This window comes from Spermophilus citellus, assembly GCF_964194105.1.
Source record: "Spermophilus citellus genome assembly, chromosome: 6".
NCBI classification, from domain to species: domain Eukaryota; kingdom Metazoa; phylum Chordata; class Mammalia; order Rodentia; family Sciuridae; genus Spermophilus; species Spermophilus citellus.
The window spans coordinates 74,343,173-74,367,655 of record NC_138187.1 but is presented as its reverse complement, the minus strand read 5'-3'; the positions used below and the strand labels follow the sequence as shown (position 1 = coordinate 74,367,655).

At 35.0% G+C, this 24,483-nt stretch overlaps 1 protein-coding gene across 3 annotated transcripts in view; it reads left to right on the top strand.

The window, feature by feature from the left end:
• The first annotated feature begins 2,577 nt into the window (after positions 1–2,577).
• The window catches only part of TRDMT1 (tRNA aspartic acid methyltransferase 1), a 44,143-nt gene continuing 22,237 nt past the window's right edge, over positions 2,578–24,483 (top strand). For 2 of the 3 annotated variants that reach the window (XM_081298025.1, XM_081298026.1), the window contains exons 1-3: positions 2,747–2,884; positions 23,485–23,599; positions 23,707–23,816. Coding sequence is in view for 1 of the 3 variants with exons in the window: in XM_081298027.1 (XP_081154153.1) it covers positions 2,821–2,884; positions 23,707–23,816 (174 nt within the window). In the remaining 2 variants the exon portion in view is untranslated. Of the gene's footprint in view, positions 2,885–23,484; positions 23,600–23,706; positions 23,817–24,483 lie in introns of all 3 variants that reach the window. The other variant, XM_081298027.1, reaches the window with a different exon arrangement.

The window sequence follows — 24,483 nt, the reverse complement described above, 5'->3', positions numbered from 1 at the left end:
ACTGTAGGTGAACCTGTAGAGTAATCCAATTCACTTTTCACTGAGGAATAAAAAATGACCTGGATCATGGAAACCCTAAGGTGATTGCCAAAAGTATTTTAAACAGATCTATTTAATTTTTTTTAGACAATAATGACAAGCAGGAAAGGAAGAAGGAAATGACACTGGATTCCAAGTTGCAGGATGTGCCCTTCTATAACTGAGAGTGCTGCTATTATTTTAATATTCATCTTGGTATTACAAAGTGCTCTTGGTGAGTTCTGATATGCTTTATATGTGCCTTCATTTTCTATGGATTCACTAACATTTTTATTTCTTAAAATGCATTTTATGTTATAAGAGAAAATACACTGAATATACTAAAATCTAAGTTTTGATGGTTATATTTTCGAAAATGTGTTGACTTTCTCTTATTAGAATATAAGCACTATTGGAAATGTTGTTAAGGATAATTTTATGGGAAACAAGGGAATTAGAGAGTTTTTTTCTCCCCTGTGAACATTCTAGATTCATTTTGGGAAAAAATAAGTCAATATATGTTCTCTTTTCCCCCCTCTATTTGTTCATCTTATCTTTCTTCTCAGCTGCTCCCCATTGTGTCAACCCTCCTGGTTCTCTTCCTAAATCACACAGTTTGTACCAGAAATTGGAAGAGAGTGCATGTAATCCAAGGGATCCTAACTTGTACAGATACTTTCATGGAGGTAGTTATGAATTATGATTATGCAGAAAGTTTTTTCTTGAAAAATTTATCACATATGAAGAACTTTAGAGAGAAAATATCACAAAAAGAGATGATGTGGTTCATGGGAGCTGTAAACAGGTTTAGAAGGAACTAAAAGGATTTAGTGTAGGAACAGGGAGGAACCTGTGTTTTCAAGCAAAGGAGGGAGATTGAGAAAACTGAAATGAGTTAAGGTGTCTAGCCTGGGAATCTAAAAGGAAGGCTTCACTTGAAGTGTAGGTGTTAAAGATAGTTAGGAGATTTCTAGGTAAGGTAACGAATATCAGCAAGGAAAGAGGCAGAGAAGTGACAGGTATGTCTAGGGAATGCTATCAACTTAGTTTACAACAGAGTTCAAGAAAGGGAGAAATCAAAGTAAGAAAAATAAGTTCCAGGCTACATTGCAAAGACTCTCAAGTATCAGATTTAATACTTAAATACTAGCCTGTGCAGGGATGGTGGTTTAGCCCCCTTTCTTTTAGGAGGTTGGTATTTTTCATCAACTGTGCCTCATATGTATGTACTGGCCCCTCCTACAAGGGAAGGCTCTCCATTGTGTGTTTTGATTTATAGTGCTAATGCTGAACAAATTCTAGGTTTATTTATTAAATTGGCTGTTGACTATATATAAATCTCTGGAACTATCAAGCCCCCTTTATACTTTATGTGCTGATAATTGTTTATGGTGTTAATATCATATAATAAATATCATGAGTTTGTTTCATGCATTATATGTATGTTGTGTATATATTTGTGTATATATGTATAGTTTTATGAGTTTGTTTAAAACTATATTTATTTAAGGCAGATAAAAAATCTTTCTAGATATTTAATTTGAATAAATACTTATCATGGGGCCAGAAAAGAACTTATTTTTTTTAAATACTAAACCAACCATGGAATCGGAACTGCAACACTCTCAGCACTCATCTCTTCCTTCCTTCCTTCCCCTTTATTTTACAGATGAGACAACACCACTTATCTCAAACTCACAATCAGTTACTGGTAATGCCAAGGCTAAAATTCAGTCTTCTGGTATCTTTCTATCATAGAAACTCTTATCTGAAATAAGTAACCAATAAAAACAAAATATTTAAAAACTAACATACACTTGCAATTAAAAATAGATCACATCAAAATGGATCAGTCAGTTAGTTCTATAATTCAGATATAGTAGTAAAATTTTTGTTACCATTACATTAGCAGGCTTGCAAAATTTCTAACAAATCATTTTCTCTACAAGCAGTACCTCTAAATTTATCTTAACAAAGGTTAACCTGTGGCAGTATTGAGAACAAATAGAAGGACATTCTCTTCACGATGAGATATTTCCTCTTCCTCTTTCCTGGCTACTTAGTTTATAATCGAACCTCTAACCAGTTGATCACAAGGACCATCCTGGAGAGTCAAGGCCCTAGTTCCTGGAAGCTCATAGTGCAGAAAACTATTAAGAACAATGTATCCTATGTGGGCTTATTTCCCAAGCTGAAATATAATTAACGCTATTAATAATGACAATAAGCATCTTTGGAGTTATCGTCACACACTTGGTGTTTTGCTTCTAATTCTGGAAGTTTCTCTAGAGAATAGGCTGGTCTGATTTATCTGCATCATCCCAGCAGGCAGCTGCAGCCACACACCACTGAGTAGGTGGTACTGCTCAAGATTAGTAGAAGGAATGTTTGGACACGTCAGACTTCCAAGGGGCAGAAAAACAGCCCGCCTGAAAAACAATTTGTTCTGGATTCACTTTGAAAGCAAGGCAGTTTTTCACTCCTCTACTGAGCTCCGGGTTTCTTTCCCACTCAAGGCCACGGAAAACAATCAGTGAAGACTGAGCGTCAATCAGGCTCCGGAATGGCTGCTATTCACTTGGAAGCCTCATAGTTTTCCGTGCTTTGTTCCCCCTCCTGACCTCTGTCAAGTCCCCAGGCCCTGCGCTGCCCAGTAAAGTCCTGAGCCCAGCGACAGCGTCGGGGGAACCGAAAAACCGCGGAACCAGAGGCAGAAGGAGCGGTGGGGGCGGCGGGAGCCGGAGTGGAGGGACCGGCAGGCCTAGCTCCCAGGCTGCGGCGGCGGAGGCGGCGGCTGGGGGAATGGAGCCCTTGCGGGTCCTTGAGCTGTACAGCGGCATTGGTGGCATGCACCACGCACTGAGAGGTGAGAAAGGCCGAATGCTTTCTGGAAAGAATATAGGGCGCTTGTTGGTGCCTCGGCGCCGAGGCGGGGCGCCGCGGCTAGGCGCTAGGGGCGGAGACGGAGTTGAGGTGGCGCTGGTTGCCCAGGAAACCGCCGGGTGCGACGCCCCCGTCCGCCCCTCCAGGCGGAGATTCCCTTCTCCCTTCTCCAGGGCCCCACGTTGGTCGCTAGGGCGGGCCCTGAGCCTCCAGGGACCCAAGTTTGTGAGGTCGCTTTCGCTAGGCTGTTAAGTCGAATTAAAATGGAGCCGACCAAGGTCGGGGGAGGGGCGAGCCCTTTCCCTGGTGCTAGCCTCACTTCTACACGTGCTGTCGCCTGGAACCCTGGAACCTTGGTCTTTTATCTTGGGGGAATTCCGAGTGGGAGGGGCGGGGTCGAGCAGGATGCTAGCTAGGATTCAAGATAGATGTTGGCGCATACTAACTAGGACTGTGGGGAAACCCAGAGGGGAAACCTGGTGAGTCTGTGGAATCTTCTCCAGCCATACATTTAGATGCAAGAGATCTGAGTTCAAAGTAGAGTTCAAATTTTCTTAATGTTTTGGAACCCATTTCTTGGTTTTTAAAAGTGTGAAACTGTTCTTTCAGGGAGACTTGTGAGGATTAAAAATAAAATGTGTCAAGTGCTAATTAGCATAGGGTACATTGTAGCCTCTCAAAATATTGTCATTCTACTCACCTCTTTCTTTTTGAGTTGTTTAATTTCTTTGGTGCTAGATTTACTTTTGATAATATTCACTTAAAATTGAGTGACTGCCTATTTTGTGGTAAGTACTGTACAGGTAGACACTTGGGATATGGAGTGACAAACTTCGAACCTGCATGTTTATTTGTTTATTTTTTACGGTGCTGGGAATTGAACCCAAGGCCTCTTGCAATGCATGTTTATTCTTGCATGACTAAGACAACCACAAAACTGAAGCTTCTCTGCTTCCCTTTGCAATATCAAGGGTAATGAGACGCTTTAACTGACAATGTTTAATGGGTGGAGTATATAGATTTTCTGAGGAGATGTTGAGTTTTAGTACTTTATTTTTATTTATTTATTTTTTTGTGGTGCTGAGGATGGAACCCAGTGCCTCACACATGCTAGGCTGGCTGTTAAGCGTTCTACTACTGAAACAAAACCTCGGCCCAGATATGAGTTTTGAGTCTAGACTCACCCCAGACTTTCTCACTCCATCTTCTTTTCATCTGCCATATCTGAATTAATCCGTGGCCTCTCAGAGAGGCCTACTCTGTGACCCTGTGATTCAAAGTCGTCTTCCTGACCTCCCTACCTCTCTGTTCTCCAGGACTTTGGTTTGAGGTTTACTATGAGGGACATCTAGTCAATCCTATTGATGCAAATGTTTTCCCAGCATTTGTTTGTCTTCCAATGTTCACTTATTTAATGTACCAAAGTTTTAATTTTATCTGTAATAAAATACATTGCTCCCTTCCAAGTGGTTTATAAATAATAATGAAAACTATAGCAATAGCAGCTAACTTTAACTTTTATTAATGACTTCTAAATGTCACAACTTGGTGTAAGTATGTAATAATGCTAGTTAGTGGTAAAACCAGTATTCTAACCTATGTCTATTAGACCTTTATACCATGCTATGTTGCCATTGTTCTGGTTTGATTCACTTTCTTTGTTCTATACTTTGAATAATAGTAAAAAGCAGCAAAATGGGAATAATATTGAGCAACAGTTTGGGCTGATTTGTAGGTAATGTTTATAATAGATTTTTTTTATTGTGGTAAAGTATATATAATGCAAAATATATTATTATAAATATTTTAAAATGTACAATTAAGTTGTATTAAGTGACTCAAAATGTTGTGCAACCATTACCAATATCAGTTTCCAAAACTTTTTCATGGTCCCAAACAGAAGCTGAATGATATTCCATTGTAGGTATATACAATTTTGTTTATCCATTCATTCAGATTGATGGACACTTGAGTTGTTTCAACCTGTTAACTATGTGAATAATGCTGCTTGGAATATTGGTGTATAAGTATCCTTTTGAATCCTTTGACTCTCAGTTCTTTTGGGTTATAACCTAGGAATGGAATTGCTAAATCATATCTTCTTTTTAGTCCTTTGAGGAACCACCAGATTTTTCCATAGCAACTGCCTAATTTTACAGTTCCAACAATAATTCATGAGGGTTCCATTTTATTTTCCATTTGACACCTATTTGTTTTACATTCTTTTTAAATACTAGCCATAATAATGCATATGCATTGATATTTCTTTGTGATTTTGATTTGTATTTTTTTAATAACTAAAAATGTTAGGATTCTTTCATGTGCTTATTGGAAATTTGCATATCCTCCTTTGGGAAATATATACTAAAGTTTTTGGCCCATGTTGTATTTTTTTTCTTAGTTGTAGAAGTTCTTTATATATTTTAGATATTAATCCCTTATCAAATATATAATTCACATTTTCTTACATTACTGACTCTTAATAGAGTATGTTTAATTTCTTTAACAACACTGATTTTCTTTTAACGCAATGAACATTTTAATAACAGTAAAAGTTTCATCCTTATTAGTGTATGCAAAATGCTATTGTATTATTGTAGTCACTATATAGTGCTTCTGTATTTTCTAAATTTCATTTTACTTTATTATATATCTGCATGCCCATGTATTAACATGTCTACATCCTGTGCTATTCCTCTCTGTTCTTGTGTAGCCTGTTACACAATACTGAACTGTGACAGGTTCTCCTTATATGACTATGAAGTTTATTATTGAATAGATAATCATTCTGACATTATTTTGATAAAACTATAGTCATCATCATTATTTTATATCATACACAGTTCTTAGTAGCAAACCATAGAAGTTACTCTCTATTTAACATAAGCAGAAAAACATAATTAAAGGACACTGGGAAGGGCTGGGGATGTGGCTCAAGTGGTAGCGCGCTCGCCTGGCATGCGTGCGGCCCGGGTTCGATCCTCAGCACCACATACCAACAAAGATGTTGTGTCTGCCGAGAACTAAAAAAAAATAAATATTAAAAAAAAATTCTCTCTCTCTCTCTCTCTCTTAAAAAAAAAAAAGGACACTGGGAAGCTCACAGAATCTACAGGACACACACACGTAACAAACAGGTTAGATCAACAGGAGCACTGCTCAAACCACACTCTGGGATTGCCCTAATAAAGCTCTATACTTTCATTGCACTTTGCATCAGCAATTCTGGAGACTGGATGCCATAAGTGCCAATGAACTTTTGTCCTTAAAAGTGGATATTTCTACCATCTTCTTCATCTACTTACAAAGGGAAGTCTTACAGGATTGCAAGTATTTTTTGTATACTAGATCCCTCTGCCACACAAAGCTGGGAATGTGAATTCTGTCTTCTGTTTTGAGAAGCGAGGACCCATATGGGGAAAATTTTTCAAACATAGGCAAAGTTCTAGAGTGCAACAAGCATAACACATCTATACATTCTTATATACATAATACTCATTTATAGGGATACTTAGTATGCTCTTAGGTCTTTCCTTCCTTCCTCCCTCCCTCCCTCCTTCCTTCCTTTCTTTCTTCTATAGAAGAATGAACCCAGGGGGCTTAACCACTGAACCACATCCCCAGCCCTTTTAAATATTTTATGTAGAGACAGTGTCTCACTTAGTTGCTCAGGGCTTCACTAAGTTGCTGAGGCCGACTTTGAACTTGCTATTCTCCTGCCTCAGCCTCCCAAGCTGCTGGGATTACAGGCATTAGCCACCATGCCTGGGCACTCTTAGATATTATTTATATCAGTATAATCTATGAAATTTTGGTTAATGAGCTAGGTGTGGTGGTGCATTCCTGTAATGCAGAGACTCAGGAGGCTGAGGCAGGATGATCAAAAGTTTAATGCTAGCCTCGACAACTTAGTGAAATCCTGTCTCAAAATATAAAACAAAAGGAGCTGGAGATGTAGCTCAGTGATAAAGTACTCCTGGGTTCAATCCTCAGTATGGAAAAAAAAAGTGAAAAAATCTTGGTAAATGAGAATCATTCGTTTGAAAATATCTCTTTATAGAAAACAGTGTAAGAAATAGTATCATGGAGTATATATCAGTGGAGAGTGCATAGATACCTATAAATATAAGCAAATAAGATTCTATAGTTTTCTCATTTTAAAATTAGTGGCAGGAGAAGAATAACGTATAGTTTAAGGTGGCTAATAAAGCAAGCTCTAGCTGGACAGCTATATAGTCAAACACTGGAGACACTCTTAAAACACAAAAAAGTTCAGCTCCCTCAAATAATTTCTGAAGATTTTCCATGGTATTGGTTTTGAGATTTAGCCATGTAATACTTATCATCTTTAGCAAGAATTGCTCAGCCTTAATATGGTATGATAAAGTGCTAAGCCTCTCACTTGCCATTCATTAGTTGCTAAACTTTCAAATCTTTTTTCTTTGTTTCTTAATGCCTTATATACTGGAGATTCCCATCACCCATTCTGTGATTAGGTATAAGTTATTCAGGCAAGTGCATTATCATGAAGTGTTTTTCTGTGTAGATCTGTGTGTCACCTAATGATATTATTGAAACATAGTTTGTTAAGGAGTTTGAACTGCTTGATTTTAAATTATATTTGCCTTTGGGAGTGTAAATTTTTTCTTTTTATGTCTATTTTCCCATTGTTGCTGTTATATTACTTGTCAGATTTAAAGTGAAGCAAAATGTAACTGGTCCATTTAAAAATATTTATCATTTGTAGTTCACAAGTACAATTACTCCCTCAGTGCTGACAAATAGATAACAACATTTAATTTATTTTAGGGCCTATCTAGTGTTACATTTTTTAGGGGTCTCAATAATTAGTGCCCCTCTTCTTGGTTATGAACAAATTGAGAAATAAGACTAAGGCAAATAGGAAATGAAACTCATGTCATTTTTATTACTAATAAATGTTGAATTAGAAGATGTAGCTTGGTAACCAAATGGGTCATCTAATATTGAACTAGATAGTTAAGCAGCACTAGGCACAACTGAAAGGTCCAATCAGATCCCATGTTTCCTGTGGATAGCTTATTTCCAAGAGGGAATGAGTGGAACTGAGTCAAATATGCCAAATTCTCACATTAGCCAATTAGAGAAGTCACTCCCTCCATGGAAGAGGAAGTAAAGAATGGGATGAGGAAGGAGTTTAAAATGAAAGAAAGAAAACCTTTTACTTGTGTAGAAGAACTCCACCTCCACATTTTACTTTATCTTTGCCAAATGCTTATAGGAATCCTTCAGGTGTTAGGGTTTTCTATTTAGCAAATTCTATCATTCTTTTTAGTATCTGGTACTTAAACGATCTCTGACAGTCATTTATAGTGCCAAATAACTGAAAAAAAATTTTATGCAGTATTTATGTAAGATACTTTGTGACAGAGGTAGTTTAGTAAGTCTCCCAGTTTAAGAACACAGTTCTGTAGTCAGAAGACTTTGATACCTGTACGTCACCAATTATTAGCTATTACACATAGTGCAGTTTCTTCTTCTAAAAAATAGGAACATAATAATATGTATCTTAAAGGGGAGTTATGTGATTATAAATTAATGTTTTAAAAAGCACTGGAATAGTGCTTAGAATGTAGTAAGGACTCAATATGTTAAAGTTATAGAAAATTGATATGTATTATTTAAAATTGCCTCTAGAAGAAACTATTTAATATTTGAAGTTGTTGAAGACTGTTCAGGCTAAATTTTAATTACATAGGAATAGATTGGGCAGGGAAAGAATTATTTATAACGATAAATGATGATAAAAAAATGAATGTGAACAGGTAAAAGAGACAGCAGTGAGGAGAGCAGACTGTTTTGTTTTTCCCTCTTGATTCTCTAGAAAGCTTACTTTTCTACCATGTGACAGATCTCACCTATGTCTACTTCCTGTTTATTTCCCTGGCCTCCCTTACAGAATTTTCTGAATTACTCCATGTGTTTCTCTGAGTGATAAAAATCTTGCCATTATTTAGGAATCAGAATGATCTGCCACATGGTAATTGTGTGACTCCTGGGACATTCTTTAACCTTTCTCAGCCTAAGTACCTTATCTGTGAGATGAATATGTGTTGTAGGAGTTAAATAAAATGTAATATTTTACAAGCAAATGTTAGTTCTTTTCTGTTTTCTACGTTGTTTTGTGATTGGCTTCATTGTTAGGTTTCCTCATTGATAAAATTAGGATAATAATCCTAACTTTATATGGTTTAGTGAAGCAAGATGTGCTTAAAATTCTGTACACATTAGTTCCTGGTATATAGTATGTAGTAATACATAGTAATGTCACTTAGAAAATTGACCATTTTCATACGCTTATGATTTGTAGGTAATTGTAACTTGTTCATGTTGTTATTAATTTAATCTTTCTTATTGCTTTTTTAAGAGCTCTTTCTATATCTAGGACATCCATTGTCTGTCCCTCTTTTAACTTATTTTACTTATCTACTCATTATTTCTGCTTCACTCTTGTTATAATTTTTTCATGTACGCTTTTTAAGGTTGATTGGGAGTTTTCCAGATACTCAAGAGGGGGAACGATATGCTACACAGAAAGAAAAGGGTATGTCACACTGTCCAGACTCATAGAGACATGAATAAGTGTGGTCTGTGTGGCAATGTGTAAGTACTGAGATGCTGTCACACTGTATGTGTGTAACAAATGTTCTAAGTAAGAAATGTTAAAAAAGAAGGCAAAGTTTAAAAGATGCCAAATTATGTAATGCAATTTACAACCTTATAAAGGTGCTTACATTTTTATCCTGTAGTCCAGTTGGTTAGTGAAGGATAGTGAACCTATCATTGTTATTGTCTAATGCTGTGAGGGGTTGAAGGCCTGGCAGTAGTCCCTCAGAATGTTTAGCCTGCCCCTGGTATCTGGACCCAAATAAAGTGCAGGTGTGGGGTCTAGCTATTCCAGCTGCCTTCTGGAGGGAATAGATAACATAACTTGAACAGATTGGAAGTGCTATGGGAGGTTAGGGATGAAGGGTGATAGTCATGCAATAGATGACTTGACAGTGAGAGACCAAAACAGATAGACACCAGCCAATAGGTCCCTCTCCTTTCTTCCCCCTGCAGTGTTCTTGCTCAACTACATACGGAAATATGGAAAGTGCTATTTTAGATTCAACAATGTCTCTGTATAGGGCTTTACATTACTTCCTCCCAATAGCTGTGGGATGTGGTGGTCTCATACAGCCTGGCCCTGTCACGTCCTTCATGCTATAGTATGGTGGATGTCCTTGTGAAACTGTGACCAGTTTAGTAATGGAGTGCCTTCTCTTTGTCATATGGCAAAGATGAAAGTGAAGAGAAACAATGTAATTATAAACATAGTTTGAAGATAGAGCCTATAGAATTTGCTGATGTGAATGAAAAAAGGAAAACAAGGATGATTCCAAGGCTTAGATGTAGACAACTAGAAGAATGGACATGGACGAGGACAGCTATGTTGTGAGGAAGTTTTAAAGGTAGGACAGAGACCAGAATTCAATTTTTGGACACATTTAGAGAAAAAAGAGAGTGTGGGAATAACAGTGAATCTTGCCTAATGGAAAAACTACAAAAAGCTTCAAAGTTAGCCCAAGTTGTGAGCAGAATCAAAACACTTATTAGTTAATGCATGTGACCCTGGCACCTCCTCTCAACTCCATCAATGCCTTGTTGTTTATCAGACATTTCCTGAGACATATACTAAGGAACACTATTTTCTAGATGCTAATGAGTCTTCCCCATTCCCTCTACCATGTGAAAAAAGGATTGGGGGGGGGGGAGTCTTGCTCAATTACACATGGAAAGTGCTGTTTAAAATCAAAAAGTGTTATTACTCTAGGGCTTCTCAATACCTCTGAGACATTTGATGTGTCTTGAAAATGTCTCAAGGAAAAATGTGAAGAGTTTATAAACTCATTTGACCTTTAAGGCACACTGATTACAAGCTCTCAGAAGACTGTTGCAAAGAATACCAGCTAGGAAATGGCAACTAATGTAAACTCATTTTAATCCTTGCTTCATTTGATTTGCAATATAGTCCCCTTTGTTTAAAATGCTCGCCTTCCTTTATTTTTATAGTACAATGTTCTTAGGTCCTCTTCCTCACTCTCTAACCTTTCCAGCTCAGTGTCCATCCTTAAGGTCTCTTTCTACCTATACATGAAATACCACTGTCCTCACTTGTAGGTCCTCTTCTCTACAGTCTCTGTTTCTGACTCTATGTATAAACAAGTATTTATCTCCTGCCCTACTTCTCCTCTGTCCAAAATGCACTAGTCAGAGCCTACTGGATATTTCCACAGGTCTCACGGACAGTTCAAACTCTAACCCCAAAGCAAAACCCATCATTTCTCCTCACCTCTCTCATCATGACCTTTAACATAGCATCAAATGAATTACACAACACAGAAATGCATTTTTAACATACAAATAACTCAATGTTTTACAGATTTTTTAGTTCCTATGTGTCCTCTAAATTGAAGAATTTTGTATGGATGGTTGTAAAATTTTAATATTGATTAGAGATTTTTCTGTTACATGATAGAACCCTTAAAATAGTCTCAAAATAAGTCTTGATTCATAAAGATAAATTTAAAGTTTATTAATAATTTTCAGAGGGATAACTTACAAATCATAATTGTTAGATATCATTATATTTAAGCCTTTTGAAAATGACAAAGCAGTATAATAGGTGCTTGTGGAGATCACAAATAGCTAATGGTACTTTGTGGTTGGCATAAAATTTCCAGTAACAACATCGTACATAAACTCAAAAAGGACTTGATCTCAAGTAACTTTTATTGAAGAGAAATTGATGTACCCTTGAACTATACTATGTCAGATAACTTAAAAAGTGGCTGTATTAATGATAAAAGACCCTGATTTCAAATATGTATATGAGAAAGTAGAATCAAATTCTTTCATAAACTTTGAGAAGACACCATTTCTAAGTGAACATACTGATTATTATTTAAAATGTTTGCATAGCAAAATTTTAATTATATTACATGAAACCATTTGACTATTTCTGCTATATCCTTACAATTTTTATGTAATGAAAATGGCCATACATCTAACTTTGGATATTCTCAAGGGACAATGGGGAATTGATTTCTGTTTGGACACATACTCTCTGTGTGTGTATGTAATGTGTATGTGTTTGAACACAGAAAACGGCCTGAAGGGATGCACATTGTACTTTATTCATACAAAATATATATATCTTCCACCCTGCCTCCCTATGTCCCTTCCTGTTTTCTTTTTCTCTTTAGTATTCACTACTGTCTTTATACTGTATATTATACTTATTTATCTTTCTAACTAACTGCCTTCTCTTCTAAAATGTGAACTTCATATGTGTGGGGTTATATTGTTTGTTTGGTTCTACTTGTTAACTGTATTATCTTTGGTGCCTATAATAGTGCCTGTCACATAGTGGATGCTCAGTAAATATTTGTTGAATGAGTAAGTGACAGTGTGCGAACATTGTAAAGGTTCCTGATGATGTTGCCAATTTTTTAAAAGGACATATCAGTTTATATTCAGTAGTGTCTGTGCATAACCATAGATGTCTATATAGTACTTTAAACTATGTAATTTTTAGGTGAAAATGTTACCTTGATTTCTTATTATTAGTGAAGTTGAAATTTTAAAGTTTCATTATTTGCATTTATTGTTTCACAACTATATCAATAATGCCTTTGTTGAAAAGTCTGAACATACTGAAAACATTTATTTATTTAGTACATAATTATAGAGTGGCTTTGTGTTTCATTTATTGCATTGTGCAGCAGGGATGCAGCATCTTTTTTTCCTCCAGAAATTATGTTCTATGGGGAAGTCATTATGCTACACAAAAAGAGAATACATGTTTTTTAAAAATCACCCATGACACCAATGCAGTGATAAAAAATGGTGAGGGTTTTGGTTGTATTTTTAAAATTTTTATTTTAATGGGTTCATGAACTTTAAAAATCAATTAAACCTTTTCTTTTTTTAAAACTTTATTTAACTTTATTTTTCTTTTCATTAAATGTTTGTAAACTTATAATTTTTACTATTGTAAATAAAACAGCATCATTTATTCTATATATTTAATCTTCTCTTCCCATCTCTAATTATTGCACTAAGTAATAATTTCCTATTGCTGCTGTAACTAACTCAAACTTAGTAGCTTAAAGCAATACAAATTTATTACCTTACAATTCTGGAGATCAGAAGTCTTAAAATCAGGATGTTGGGCAGAACTCTGCTCCTTCTGGAGGTTTGAGGACAGACTTTATTTCCTTGGCTTTTCTAGCTTCTAGAGGCTACCTTCATCACTTGACTTGTGACCCCTCTTCCTATCTTCAAAGCCAGAAGTGTAGCATCTTCAATTCCTTCTCTCAGACTTCTGCATCCCTCATTGCATCTCCTTCTCTGATTCTGATCTACCTCTGTCCCGATTGCATTGGACCCATCTGCATAATCAATCATGGATAGTCTCCTCATCTCAAGATGCTTATCTTAAACACATATGCAAAGTCCCTATTGCCATATAAGGTAACATGTTTTACAGGCTTCAGTGATTAGTATGTGGACATTTTGGGGGGACCATTACTTTGCTTACCATACTGGAAGATATGTGCTGATAATTCAAAGTAATTTTAAAGGGCTTAGATGCATGCTGCCAAATATTCTCTGAAATATTTAACCTTAATTGATGGTCACATCTGCAGCGAGAGTTTGTATCACCTGTGGTCATTTCGTGCATCTTTTTTTGCACTTTTGATGATAGCAATAAAAAATATTTATCAAGTATGTTATCATCAGACACTAATTTAAACATTTTATAGGTATTAATTCATTGTATTAATTCATTTAACCCTCAGAAATCCAGAGCCCTATGCTTTATTTATTATTCCTCTCTTACAAATGAAGATGCTGAACCCTTTGAGTCTAAACAACTTGACTAAGTCACAGAACTAGAAATGATAGAGCTAGAATGGAAATACAGAGAAAAAGATATCCATATCCTAAATCTTCCTCAGAGCTTATGAATACTCACACACAAAGTAAAATAGCTCCAGGTAAGGATATGCCGAAGAAAATCTTCACGCAAATAAAATAGGAATACCTAATGATACTATGTGGCTTAGTGGGAACAGACTCATAGAATTATACAGTTAGGAGGAGACTTGGAAGGGGGAAATGAGGAAGGAAGACTTTAAAGTGCACTGGTCTTGTAACATAGCATAGAATTCGAAGACTTAGCTCCTTTTTTTTTTTTTTTTAAAGAGCTACTTGTAGCAGACATTACCCATAGTAAATAATTAAGTCAATAATTATGAAAATTATAAGCTCTCAAGAGGCAATAACTGTAAACCAAAGTGGGCAAAATTAAAGAGAATTTTCTTAGGTTAATTTTGTGGCTCTTTATGAGTAATAACTATATTTTTCAACAAACCATTTTTTAAAAATTTGCAGTTAACTAGATACAGAGTAGTTAACAATGTCACTTCTCATTTTTTTGTTGAGTTTTCTCTGAATATGACAGACATTTGTCATTTTATAAATTATAAGAAAGCATCAGTAGAGAACATTGTAAATATTTTATAGTGATGGAACATTTATGAATGATCATTCACTCAGCAGATTTATGTAAAACACATTCAGAATCTTTGTTGTTCAAATCTGTACTTGGCTGGATCACGTGTGTTTGTATTATTTAACTATTTAAATAGCTTCCATCCTTTGAATTCTATAAATGTATAAATAGGTAGCTTTCAACATCACATTTTTGACCAGATGCTAGCAACATGCTGATCTTTAAGAGACTACTACAAAGTAGCTTAATCCTTATCTTTTCTTTTGACTGTTGTAGAGTTGGTAAGATAAAATAATGTAGCGAGTTATAATTACTTACTGGTGTGCATGTGTGTGCATGCCTTTTTGTGCATTGCCCAATTGGCATGTTTTTAGAATGTATACAAACCTTTCTCGTCTGTTTTGATACTTATTTTGATACTTTTGTTATTTCTCAGGGTCATAACCAAGAGGAATATTGAATTCTTTTGTTCCAAGATAAAAATAGTTATTTGTACTGTAAAAATAGTATATCTTTGTTATTTTAAAAAATCAAATAATCTGAAAGAGTTGAAAGGAAAAATAAAAAATTTACTGCTTCCTCCAAATTTTATCACTGATAGTCTCTTTTAGCATTTTGCTGTTTTTTCCCCTGTCTTAATGTACATACATCATATACACACATACTTTATAAAACTTGGATCATTACCCACAGGATATTCTGTAACTTGCTTTATATTAGTGAATTGTATGGGTCTCATTATTTTGTGTCAGTAAATATTTTTTAATATGTCTATTCCCATATACATATAGATGTTGTCTTGTATTTTTACATACTTGTCCAAATGTTTCATTATTGTGCATTTTCAGATGTGGAATAGCCAGGTTTAAAAACTATAAGACTGTATACCTGAAAATATTATGTGCTCCTTAAAAGACATTCATGATAACTGTTTATGTTGCTGCATTTAGTATCTGTGTATAGTAATAGGTGGTTGAGTAGGCCCATAGTGAAGTTTTTGCTGCAGAGATTGAAGATTCCTGCCTCTCTTACCTCAATTTAAGACACTTGGGGAGCATTGATCAAGAGAAGTGCTTCTATTTTACAGATATATGGTTAATTACTTATTCATACAGCTCTTTCATTTATAGTGCTCTGCTTGCCAAGCTGGAATTCAAATGTATTTTCACATAGAAGTAAATGATATATCAGTGTGTTTTCACTTAAATGCTATTAGAACTGTTGGTTGTTTTGTTTGTTTGTTTGTTTTTTAGGTTACAAAACTCAGGCTAAACTGGCTTACTTAATAGTTGTAAATATGTATTTATTTAATGACCAAGTCCAAATGTAGGCTTGGTTTGGTGTAGAGCTTGAGCAAAAGCTCAAATCATGTAGTAAGGAATCAGTTTATCTATCTCAATTTTGTTCCACTGGATTGAGTACTTTTTTTTTTTTTAGAGAAAGAGGGGGGGGAGGGAATTTATTAATATTTATTTTTTAGTTCTTGGCGGACACAACATCTTTGTATGTGGTGCTGAGGATCGAACCCGGGCCGCACGCATGCCAGGCAAGCGCGCTACCGCTTGAGCCACATCCCCAGCCCCAAGGATTGAGTACTTTAAAAAAAAAAAAAATTTTGTTGTTGTTGATGGACCTTATTTTATTCATTTATTTATATGTGGTGCTGAGAATTGAACCCAGTGCCTCACACATGTGAGGCAAGTGCTGTACCATTGAGCCACAACCCCAGCCCTGGACTGAGTACTTTTTACTTCTGCTTACTGCATCAATATGGCTGTAGTTGCCCCTGAACCTATATCCTTCCAGAGCTAGGAAGAAAGATAGAGCACTCTTGCTAGTTGCACAAGAAAAAGCTGGGGGTTCCTTCTTATTGTGGCTGTTTGGCTTGTTTTGAATTATATGACCTTCTGAGACCTCTCTGGCTACTTGGCTCAGGAACTTGATCTCTGCTCTCCTATGAGCTATGGTATGGGGAGTTTGAGGCCATCTGAACCACTTTGACAGTAAATGAAATAAGATCCCTAAAAGAAAATCTGGGACTATTGGTAGAATAAAAGGGGTCTGGATGCTGGTATTGTATATAAATATCCACTTATCTTGTATCTCAGTAGAGTGCCCAGTGCTTGATAGGTGCTCTGATGAATTTTTACTGACTGCCTGACTATAAATAACACTGTTGGTGCCATATTTAAGATATTGTAAGTTAAATGGAATTTTGTAGTTCAGCCTGGGAATTTCATTGTAGATATTTCCTAGGTGAAAATTTGACCAAAATTTAAAGACCGTATGTCTTTAAACTGTCTACTTTAAAGTGAATTTTGAGATAGACATTAACACATAAATACAGGCTTACCTTAATACTTTTCAAGCCAGTGGTACTCTCAGGAAAAGGATAACAGAGTAGTCAGCAGTAATCAGGAACTCATTTTTATGCATATATTCAGTTAAGACACATTTATTGAGGGCCTGTTGTGTGCCAATTATGGCAGCATATTGGTGTTGAGTACCTAAATACATGACATGGCCTGGGCTCTATCAGATATATATGGTCTAGTGAGAAGATGCGTCCTGGGGAAAATGTGAACTACAGAATGTGAAGAACACATTCCAGATTCTGTTTTGCACTGGTGGCATTAGTGAAGGGCCCCTAGAAGACTTCATGCCTGCTCTGAGGGGCAAATAAGAATAACCTAGAACAGAAGAGGTAGTACCAGGGGTTGAGCAGTGTTGAACAGGTCTTTAAACTATATGCGTAGGCACCAGGATTGAGAAATAATGTCCCTACAGGGTACTGTATGTAGTTTGGTATTGTCTGGGGGCAGTGTGTGTGTTTGTGGTGTGTGTGAACTGGAAGAACATGGGTTCAATGGACAATGTCAAGAAGGTAGGCTGGTCATGTACAGATCATGCCAAGGAGTTTGGATTTTATCAGGAAGACAGTAGTGAATTACCAAAAGACTGTTAAGCAGTGGAAGGATTTGATCACAACCAAGCAAGAACCCTGGAAAATCCCATAAATACATATTTACTGATGTGAGTTCAGAAGAAAAAATTGATAATGTAATTTTAAAATTTGATATTAAGTGTTATACATATTAAGATGTGTAGTTTAAAAGTAAACATAACCATTTAAAGTCTTTGAACTTTGACAGTCTCCTTTCATGAAGTTTCTAAAGTGTGAAGGCGTTTTTGTACCTTAGGGATAAACAATACTGTTTTACTTTTAAAACTCCCAGAACTCTATAAATTTAACCCCTGCATATCAATCCTTATAGGCTCTAGAAAAAATACTTTGCGCACAGTAGTCAGCATTTGTTGAATTAAATTGACCCAGTCTAAAAAGAAAGTTGACCTCTAGTTCTTTTCTTATTGCGCACATATACTACATCTAAACAACTGAAGCATCTACTTGGATTAAATTTGAATGTCAGAATAGAAAACTTCCAAAATAATGACTTAAATAAAATAGAAATTTAATTCTTTCTCACGTAAAATATGCCGAGATATGGTAGTCTGGGGCTGCTGTTGTGATGCCATTAGATCACGTAGGACCTTAGCTCCTTCCAGTTTTCTGCTTTACCAGTACTACAGAATGGGCCTCATCTGCATGGTTGCAAGGTGACTAGAGCTCCAGCTATATGTCTGTTTTCTAAACATACAGTAGAAAGTTCAGAAAGCACTCTTCGTTTTTAGAAGACCTCCAAATTGTGATATATATCACAATATATTACATAAATCTCTCTCTCTCTCTCTCTCTCTCTCTCTCTCACACACACACACACACACACACACACACACACACATATATGTGTATGTGTCATTAGTCTGAACTTAGTCACATGGCCACTTCTAGTTACAGAGAGAGTGGCATGGTGTCCTTTTATCTGGTGCATTGCCACAGTGAATAAATTTGATGTTGGTTATTAAAGAGAAGGGGGAATTAATGTTGGTATATGCAAACAGTTTTTGCAGAGATAATGTGGTAGAAATCATATCTGAGTCATTAATACAAAAGTAAAATTCAGAGAGACTGAGCACTATGGAAAAATTGGGAAGTCTTAAAATTCTGTAATAGGAAGAAGATGATGCCTGCTATCTACTTTCCACAGTATTTTAAAAAAATATTCAGTGTACTTAGTATTGAGTTTGGCATATAGATGAATATTGCTTAGGTAGTTTGAAATGACGAGAGACAAGGCCATGGAAAACCGATATCATCAAAAAGCATGACAGTAGTATTTCACCTGTGGTACAACTTTGTGGAGTGGTATCAGCTTCTCTTCTAATAGACGATTATAATTAGAACAAAACAATTAAGCATTTATGCAGTTACTATATTTTAATAACTATAAATTAGTTTTTATCTGCTTTGTCAGGTAATATGGAAACAAACTTTATATTCTCATAATGTAATTATTATAGATTTACTATTTTTATCTCTTCATAGTTTTTATAATGTATTTTTTTAGAAAAAGCGAATTGTTCGGGGATGGGGTTGTGGCTCAGTGGTAGAGTGCTCTCCTAGCATGTGTGAGGCTTTGGTTTCAATTCTCAGCACCACATAAAAATTAATTAATAAAAAATAGGTATTGTGTCCAACTACAACAAAAAATAAAATATTAAAAAATAAAAAGCAAATTGTTAGACAAACAACCATAAAGGAGCATTTCTCTTGCATTCTTTTTCCAGCTTCTAACCAGTGAATTAGAGAGAGGAGACCATAATCTGTGTCAAAAAATGGCAATTAGTGAAAGACCTATTCTCCCTATGCTCTTAGAGTGTTAAAGACAGGAAGTATCTTTTTAATTTCTTTGTTTGGATTATCTTCTTTCATATTAGACAAGACAAGTAATAAATATACTGGAAGGAAGCAATTCTGTCCCATATCCCCCTATTTCTCTCTTTCATCCCAAGGTTTGATAGCAAGGTCAGGAAAGTTTTTCCCTTTATCAATGCTCATCTCTTGGGATTTCATTTTAGTTTTCACTTAATTTTTTTATAGTAGGTATAAGCCATATAGTTATTGTCATTTGTGAAGATATCTCCTTCTTATGTTACTCTAAATCTTTAAAACTTCTTCTTAAATTAATTCCTCAGATGAATAGTAATGGCTCAAAATTTTCTCACAGGCCAAATTTCTTTACTTTAGTAATCACAAAATAACAATCACTATTAATATTTTTCTATTTAATTTATAATATTTAGGATAAAAGGTAGACAGTGAACAGGAATTTTATTGCTAGTATTTTATAGACTTTATTTCATTTACTTTTTTATGGCTTATAGAAACTGTTTTTATGTGCATTTCATTGATAAAGAAACTGAAACTTAGAGAGGATAAGTACGTTTTCCAAGACTGCATGACTGGTGAATGTCAGATCCAGAATTTGAACTTGAATTTTTCTGACTTCCTGCTTTCCCACTATAGAATGCCGATTTGTACAGGACTTTAATTGTGGTGAACCTACTAGCCATATGTAGCAGTTAAGTTAATTAAGATAAAATTAAATTAGAAAATCAGTTCCTCAGTTGCAGCAGTCACATGAAAATGCTTCATCTCTATTCATATGTGGGTAGAACTACCATGCTGGTCAGGGCAGATGCAGAACATTTCCATTTTCATGGAAAGTTCTACTGGATAGAGCTGTTCTACTAGAGTTTTGAGTTAATTCTAATTTGAATACCTATATTTAGAAACAAATCTTTTTAGAAACCTGTATGCCCCTTGAAATTGAGACTTCTGCATCCTCAGGACAGAAGGTATGGCAGTGTCATGCAGTGTTCTGTGGTCTCTGACAAAAGTGTCTTATTGAATTACCTTTTCTCTTTGTATTTTTCCAAGGAAGCTTCATTTCTTGGGGTAGGAGGTTGGGAGGATGAGTGAAAAGAAAGGGGACTTTTCTAGACACTTATTGGAAACATGTGTCTTAATTTCCTTTCTCAAGATCCTCTTCAAAATTCATTGCCTCCTTTTGTCTGAATTTGTGCTTAGTGCTTTTATTCCAAAGTAAGCTGTCACTTTGGATGACAGTAAATAGACATTTGATATATTCAACTGATCTCTCACTTCACAACTAGATGTCAGTGTTAATATACCTGATTAATTATGTTAGGTGTGATCATAATGGGGTAATCTAAATATTTACTCAACCTATACAAGATATAGATCAGAAAATAAATGATAGAAAAGGAAAATAATTTTTAAAGATACTTATTTCAAAGTGGAATGATTAATTCTGTATTTATATTTTAAAATTTATCCCACATGAACAATTAAAATTTTTCATCTAGTTGATTAGCAAAGCCAGGTAGAGTATGAATTTGTATCTTTTTACTCTGCCAACCAGAAGTTCTTCCCTGCAGCTTTCCCAAAAATGGTAATCAATAAGAAGGGAAATTATTGTTCTTTACATGTTAATTTGCCTTTTAAAATTCAGTCCTCCTAAATGGAAGTATGGTATCTTTATCCTTTCCTTATAGATTCAATCTGACAATCTTTTTAAAATAATGTGTCTTGTGTTCCTGTAATTAGGATGGCCTACCTTTTCTTTTTAACCTATGTTCTCTGTTGATAAATATGAAATCCAGAATAATGACTGAAACATCATGAATAAAATCTGGGCAAAGTAATAGATCACAGTACTGTATATCCCTCCTTCTACTGTATTACCAAAAAATCCTAGTGGATCTCTTTTCCTACTTCTCTTTCTCCTTTGAGAATTACTACTCTTGAGTCATTTAAGTGATAGAACTCAATAGTGTATAGGATTATATCAACTTTGATATTTTAAAAAACATTTTAAAATCACAGATTTTCAGAGACCATAGATTTAAACTGCATTCTAGAAAATATGAGAATAACTTATCTTTGGAGCAAAGTTTAGATTTTTACAAAATGATAAGCTTTCTTTCTGTTTTTCCACAGTTTTTATAAGTTTAACTTTTTTCTTAGAAACACACCCATACTCCAAAACAGTTCTGTTCTAAAGGGCAAGTTGAATTAATGTCAGTGATGTCTGAGTACTACAGGATGAGCATCTCTAATCCAAAATCCACAGTGCTCCAAAACCAAAACTTTTTAACTACCAACATAACACCACAAGTGGAAAATCCCACACCTGACCTTATGTGATTGTACAGTCAAAATTCAGATGCACTAAACGTTTTGTATGAAATTTGTATATGAGGTGTATATGAAACATAAGTGAAACATTTGTGTTTAGACTTGCTTATTATCCCCAAGCTATCTTATTATACACATGCAAATATTCTGAAATCCAGAACATTTTTGGTTCCACACATGTAGAATAAGGAATACTTAACCTTATATTCGTTTTTTTTAATGGAAATGACTTTTAAGCTTATGCAGTAGATTCTAATTTTATAACAGTCTAAAATCTGTGCATCAGTTCACTGAAAAAGTATACTTGATTATTGGCTTTAAAAATCCATTCTTTCCTGAGAAAGAATTTTTACCTCATCAGTTTTTGGATCTCCATATGAAGCACTCATTTAGCAGTTGCTTTTTGTCAAGTTTTATGACCTCCAGGCACATAATACAAGAACATAAAATTAATTATTGACTATGGTATAGATTTAGCACAACACTCTGGATTTTCAGTCTGTGAAAAGATGAAAGTCATATTAACCAACTCTAGGCAATCACTGTTTGCTGCATATATTGTGGAAATGCAAGCAGACTACATCATGATGAATCTTATTTAGCAAAACAATAAAAAACTACAATGAAGTTCACTTAATTCTGTGCTCTCTTACAGTGATTAGTAGCTTACTTCTTGACCTGAATTACAAGAATTTTGTGATTTTACAGATTAATTCTTGGATACTAATATGTTTTTGTTCAGAAGTCTTATTTATGTTTTAAGATCTCTTTGATGCCTTTAAAAAAGATAGAACGTTTAACACTAACTTGAACTAAGGTAGGAAACTAGTTATTGAATTTAAATTCAGTTGGAGGCAGCTGCCTATGGTATAAACTAACTAGACCTCAAAGTTTCCAGTGACCAATAAATAAGGCACAGAGACCTTTAAAGACCTATAAATAAGGCACAGAGACTTTTCAGCAGGATACCTAGCTGAATTTTATACCTCGCTAAGTGACTTAAGCCTAGAGGGTGCTTGGTAAATACTTATTTGGAGACATTTATGCCCCACCCCCACCTATTTTTCTCTATGGCCTCATCTCTTTTAGGCCTCAGTGTGAGGTAGCTCCTTAGACCTTCATTTTTTTCCACTTTTTAATGTTTGGGCTAAACTAAGCTAACTATTTATCAGAAAATGGTTATTAAAGAAATAACTATTTGGATCTATTATTGTAATAATGTTATGTTCTCTGTGATGATTTTGTTGTCTCAAATACTTTTATTTTTAAAACTCTTCACATTTTGTCCTGTTTTGGGACAGGATCTGCACATTATTGGGTTTATACATATTTTAGGGATAAGGATCATAATTCCAAAATATAGCAGCAGCTACAATTACACAGTTCAAATTTTGACTTTCATTAAAGAATATGTTAAAATTCTCTGTATCCGAAATCATTTTGAAAATGCTTTTCTTCAGCAGAAGACAGATGGGCAGTGAAAATATGCCTTTTAATTGAGTCCCTTGTTCTTATATTCTGTCCTGGTCTTTCATGAGTTTTTGTCTGTGAATCTTTTACATTTGGACACCAATTAATAGTTCACTTGTAAAAACTTATCAGAACTTAAAGCAGGTAAATTTTGTAATATGTAAATTATATCCCAAGCTATTAAAAATACCTAAAAGCATTTTCAGTTGTATTATGAAGCAGCTTTGTTTTAATGTGAGAAGGTGAAGAACACATGGTAATTTATTTATATAAAGTTCCAAATGTTGTGACTTTTAGAATATTCTATACTTTTCTTTTGACTCATATATCTTAATGAGAGAGAAAAGTAAATATGAGGTAATGACTAAAATTTGAATCTTATTTTTAGCATTGGAATGCTGTTACAGAGATGAATCAGAGTACATACTCAAATATTCTACTTCATGCCTGGTTCCTCCTTTCCTAGTTTTCCATTGAGGTCTGAAATCTGGCTAACTAATTGAGTAAGTAAGGAAATATACTATACTAAATTTGGCTGTTTTGACTTTTCTCTGATGAGCAAATGAGATTAAGATCTTTTCTTTCTAAGATATTCCATTTATCGTTTCAGAAAGCTGTATACCTGCACAAGTGGTGGCTGCCGTTGATATAAACACAGTTGCTAATGAAGTATACAAGTATAATTTTCCTCACACACAGTTACTGGCAAAGACAATTGAAGTGAGTTATTATTCTTATTTCATTATGTTTATAGCAAGGAAAACATGCTTAAAAATACTGTCAAATATTGGTTTCTGGTAGCTTATTTGGAAGGTAAGTCATCTAAATTTAAAAGAAATTACGAGAAAGAAATTACTATATTATATTCTGTCAGATGATAGATCACAAAATTGCAATCAAACCACTGTGTATCAGTGTGTAATTAACAAGGAAAAAAATGGCAAGTGAGAAGAGGAGACATGAAAACCCCAACTCACTAGGCTGAAAGCTCCATTGCAACCTGTGTATGCATCCTGCTCACCCTGAAGTGAGAGTGTGGAGGAGGGACAGAGGCCTGCTCTTAGGTTAAATGGTCCAGCGGCTTTTACCAACAACAGTATGCTTCTCCCCATCTTTTAGCAAATTTCTGCATTCAAGTGGTCTCTAATAAAAAAAATGAATAATAATTGGAAAGGAACCAATTTGAGGCTATACTTAGTAATTTTTAAAGGAGATAAGATATGTAAACAAGAAAGCAGAATATACAATAGAAAAAATGATGGTAAAAAGCAGAAGAAAATTTCAAACAAGTCTCCATGATCTTCAAGCACTAGATAAAACCTATCTTAAGATATCAGATAAGTATATGCAAAAGCAATGATAAGGTTTGAAAAGTATAAAAGGTTTG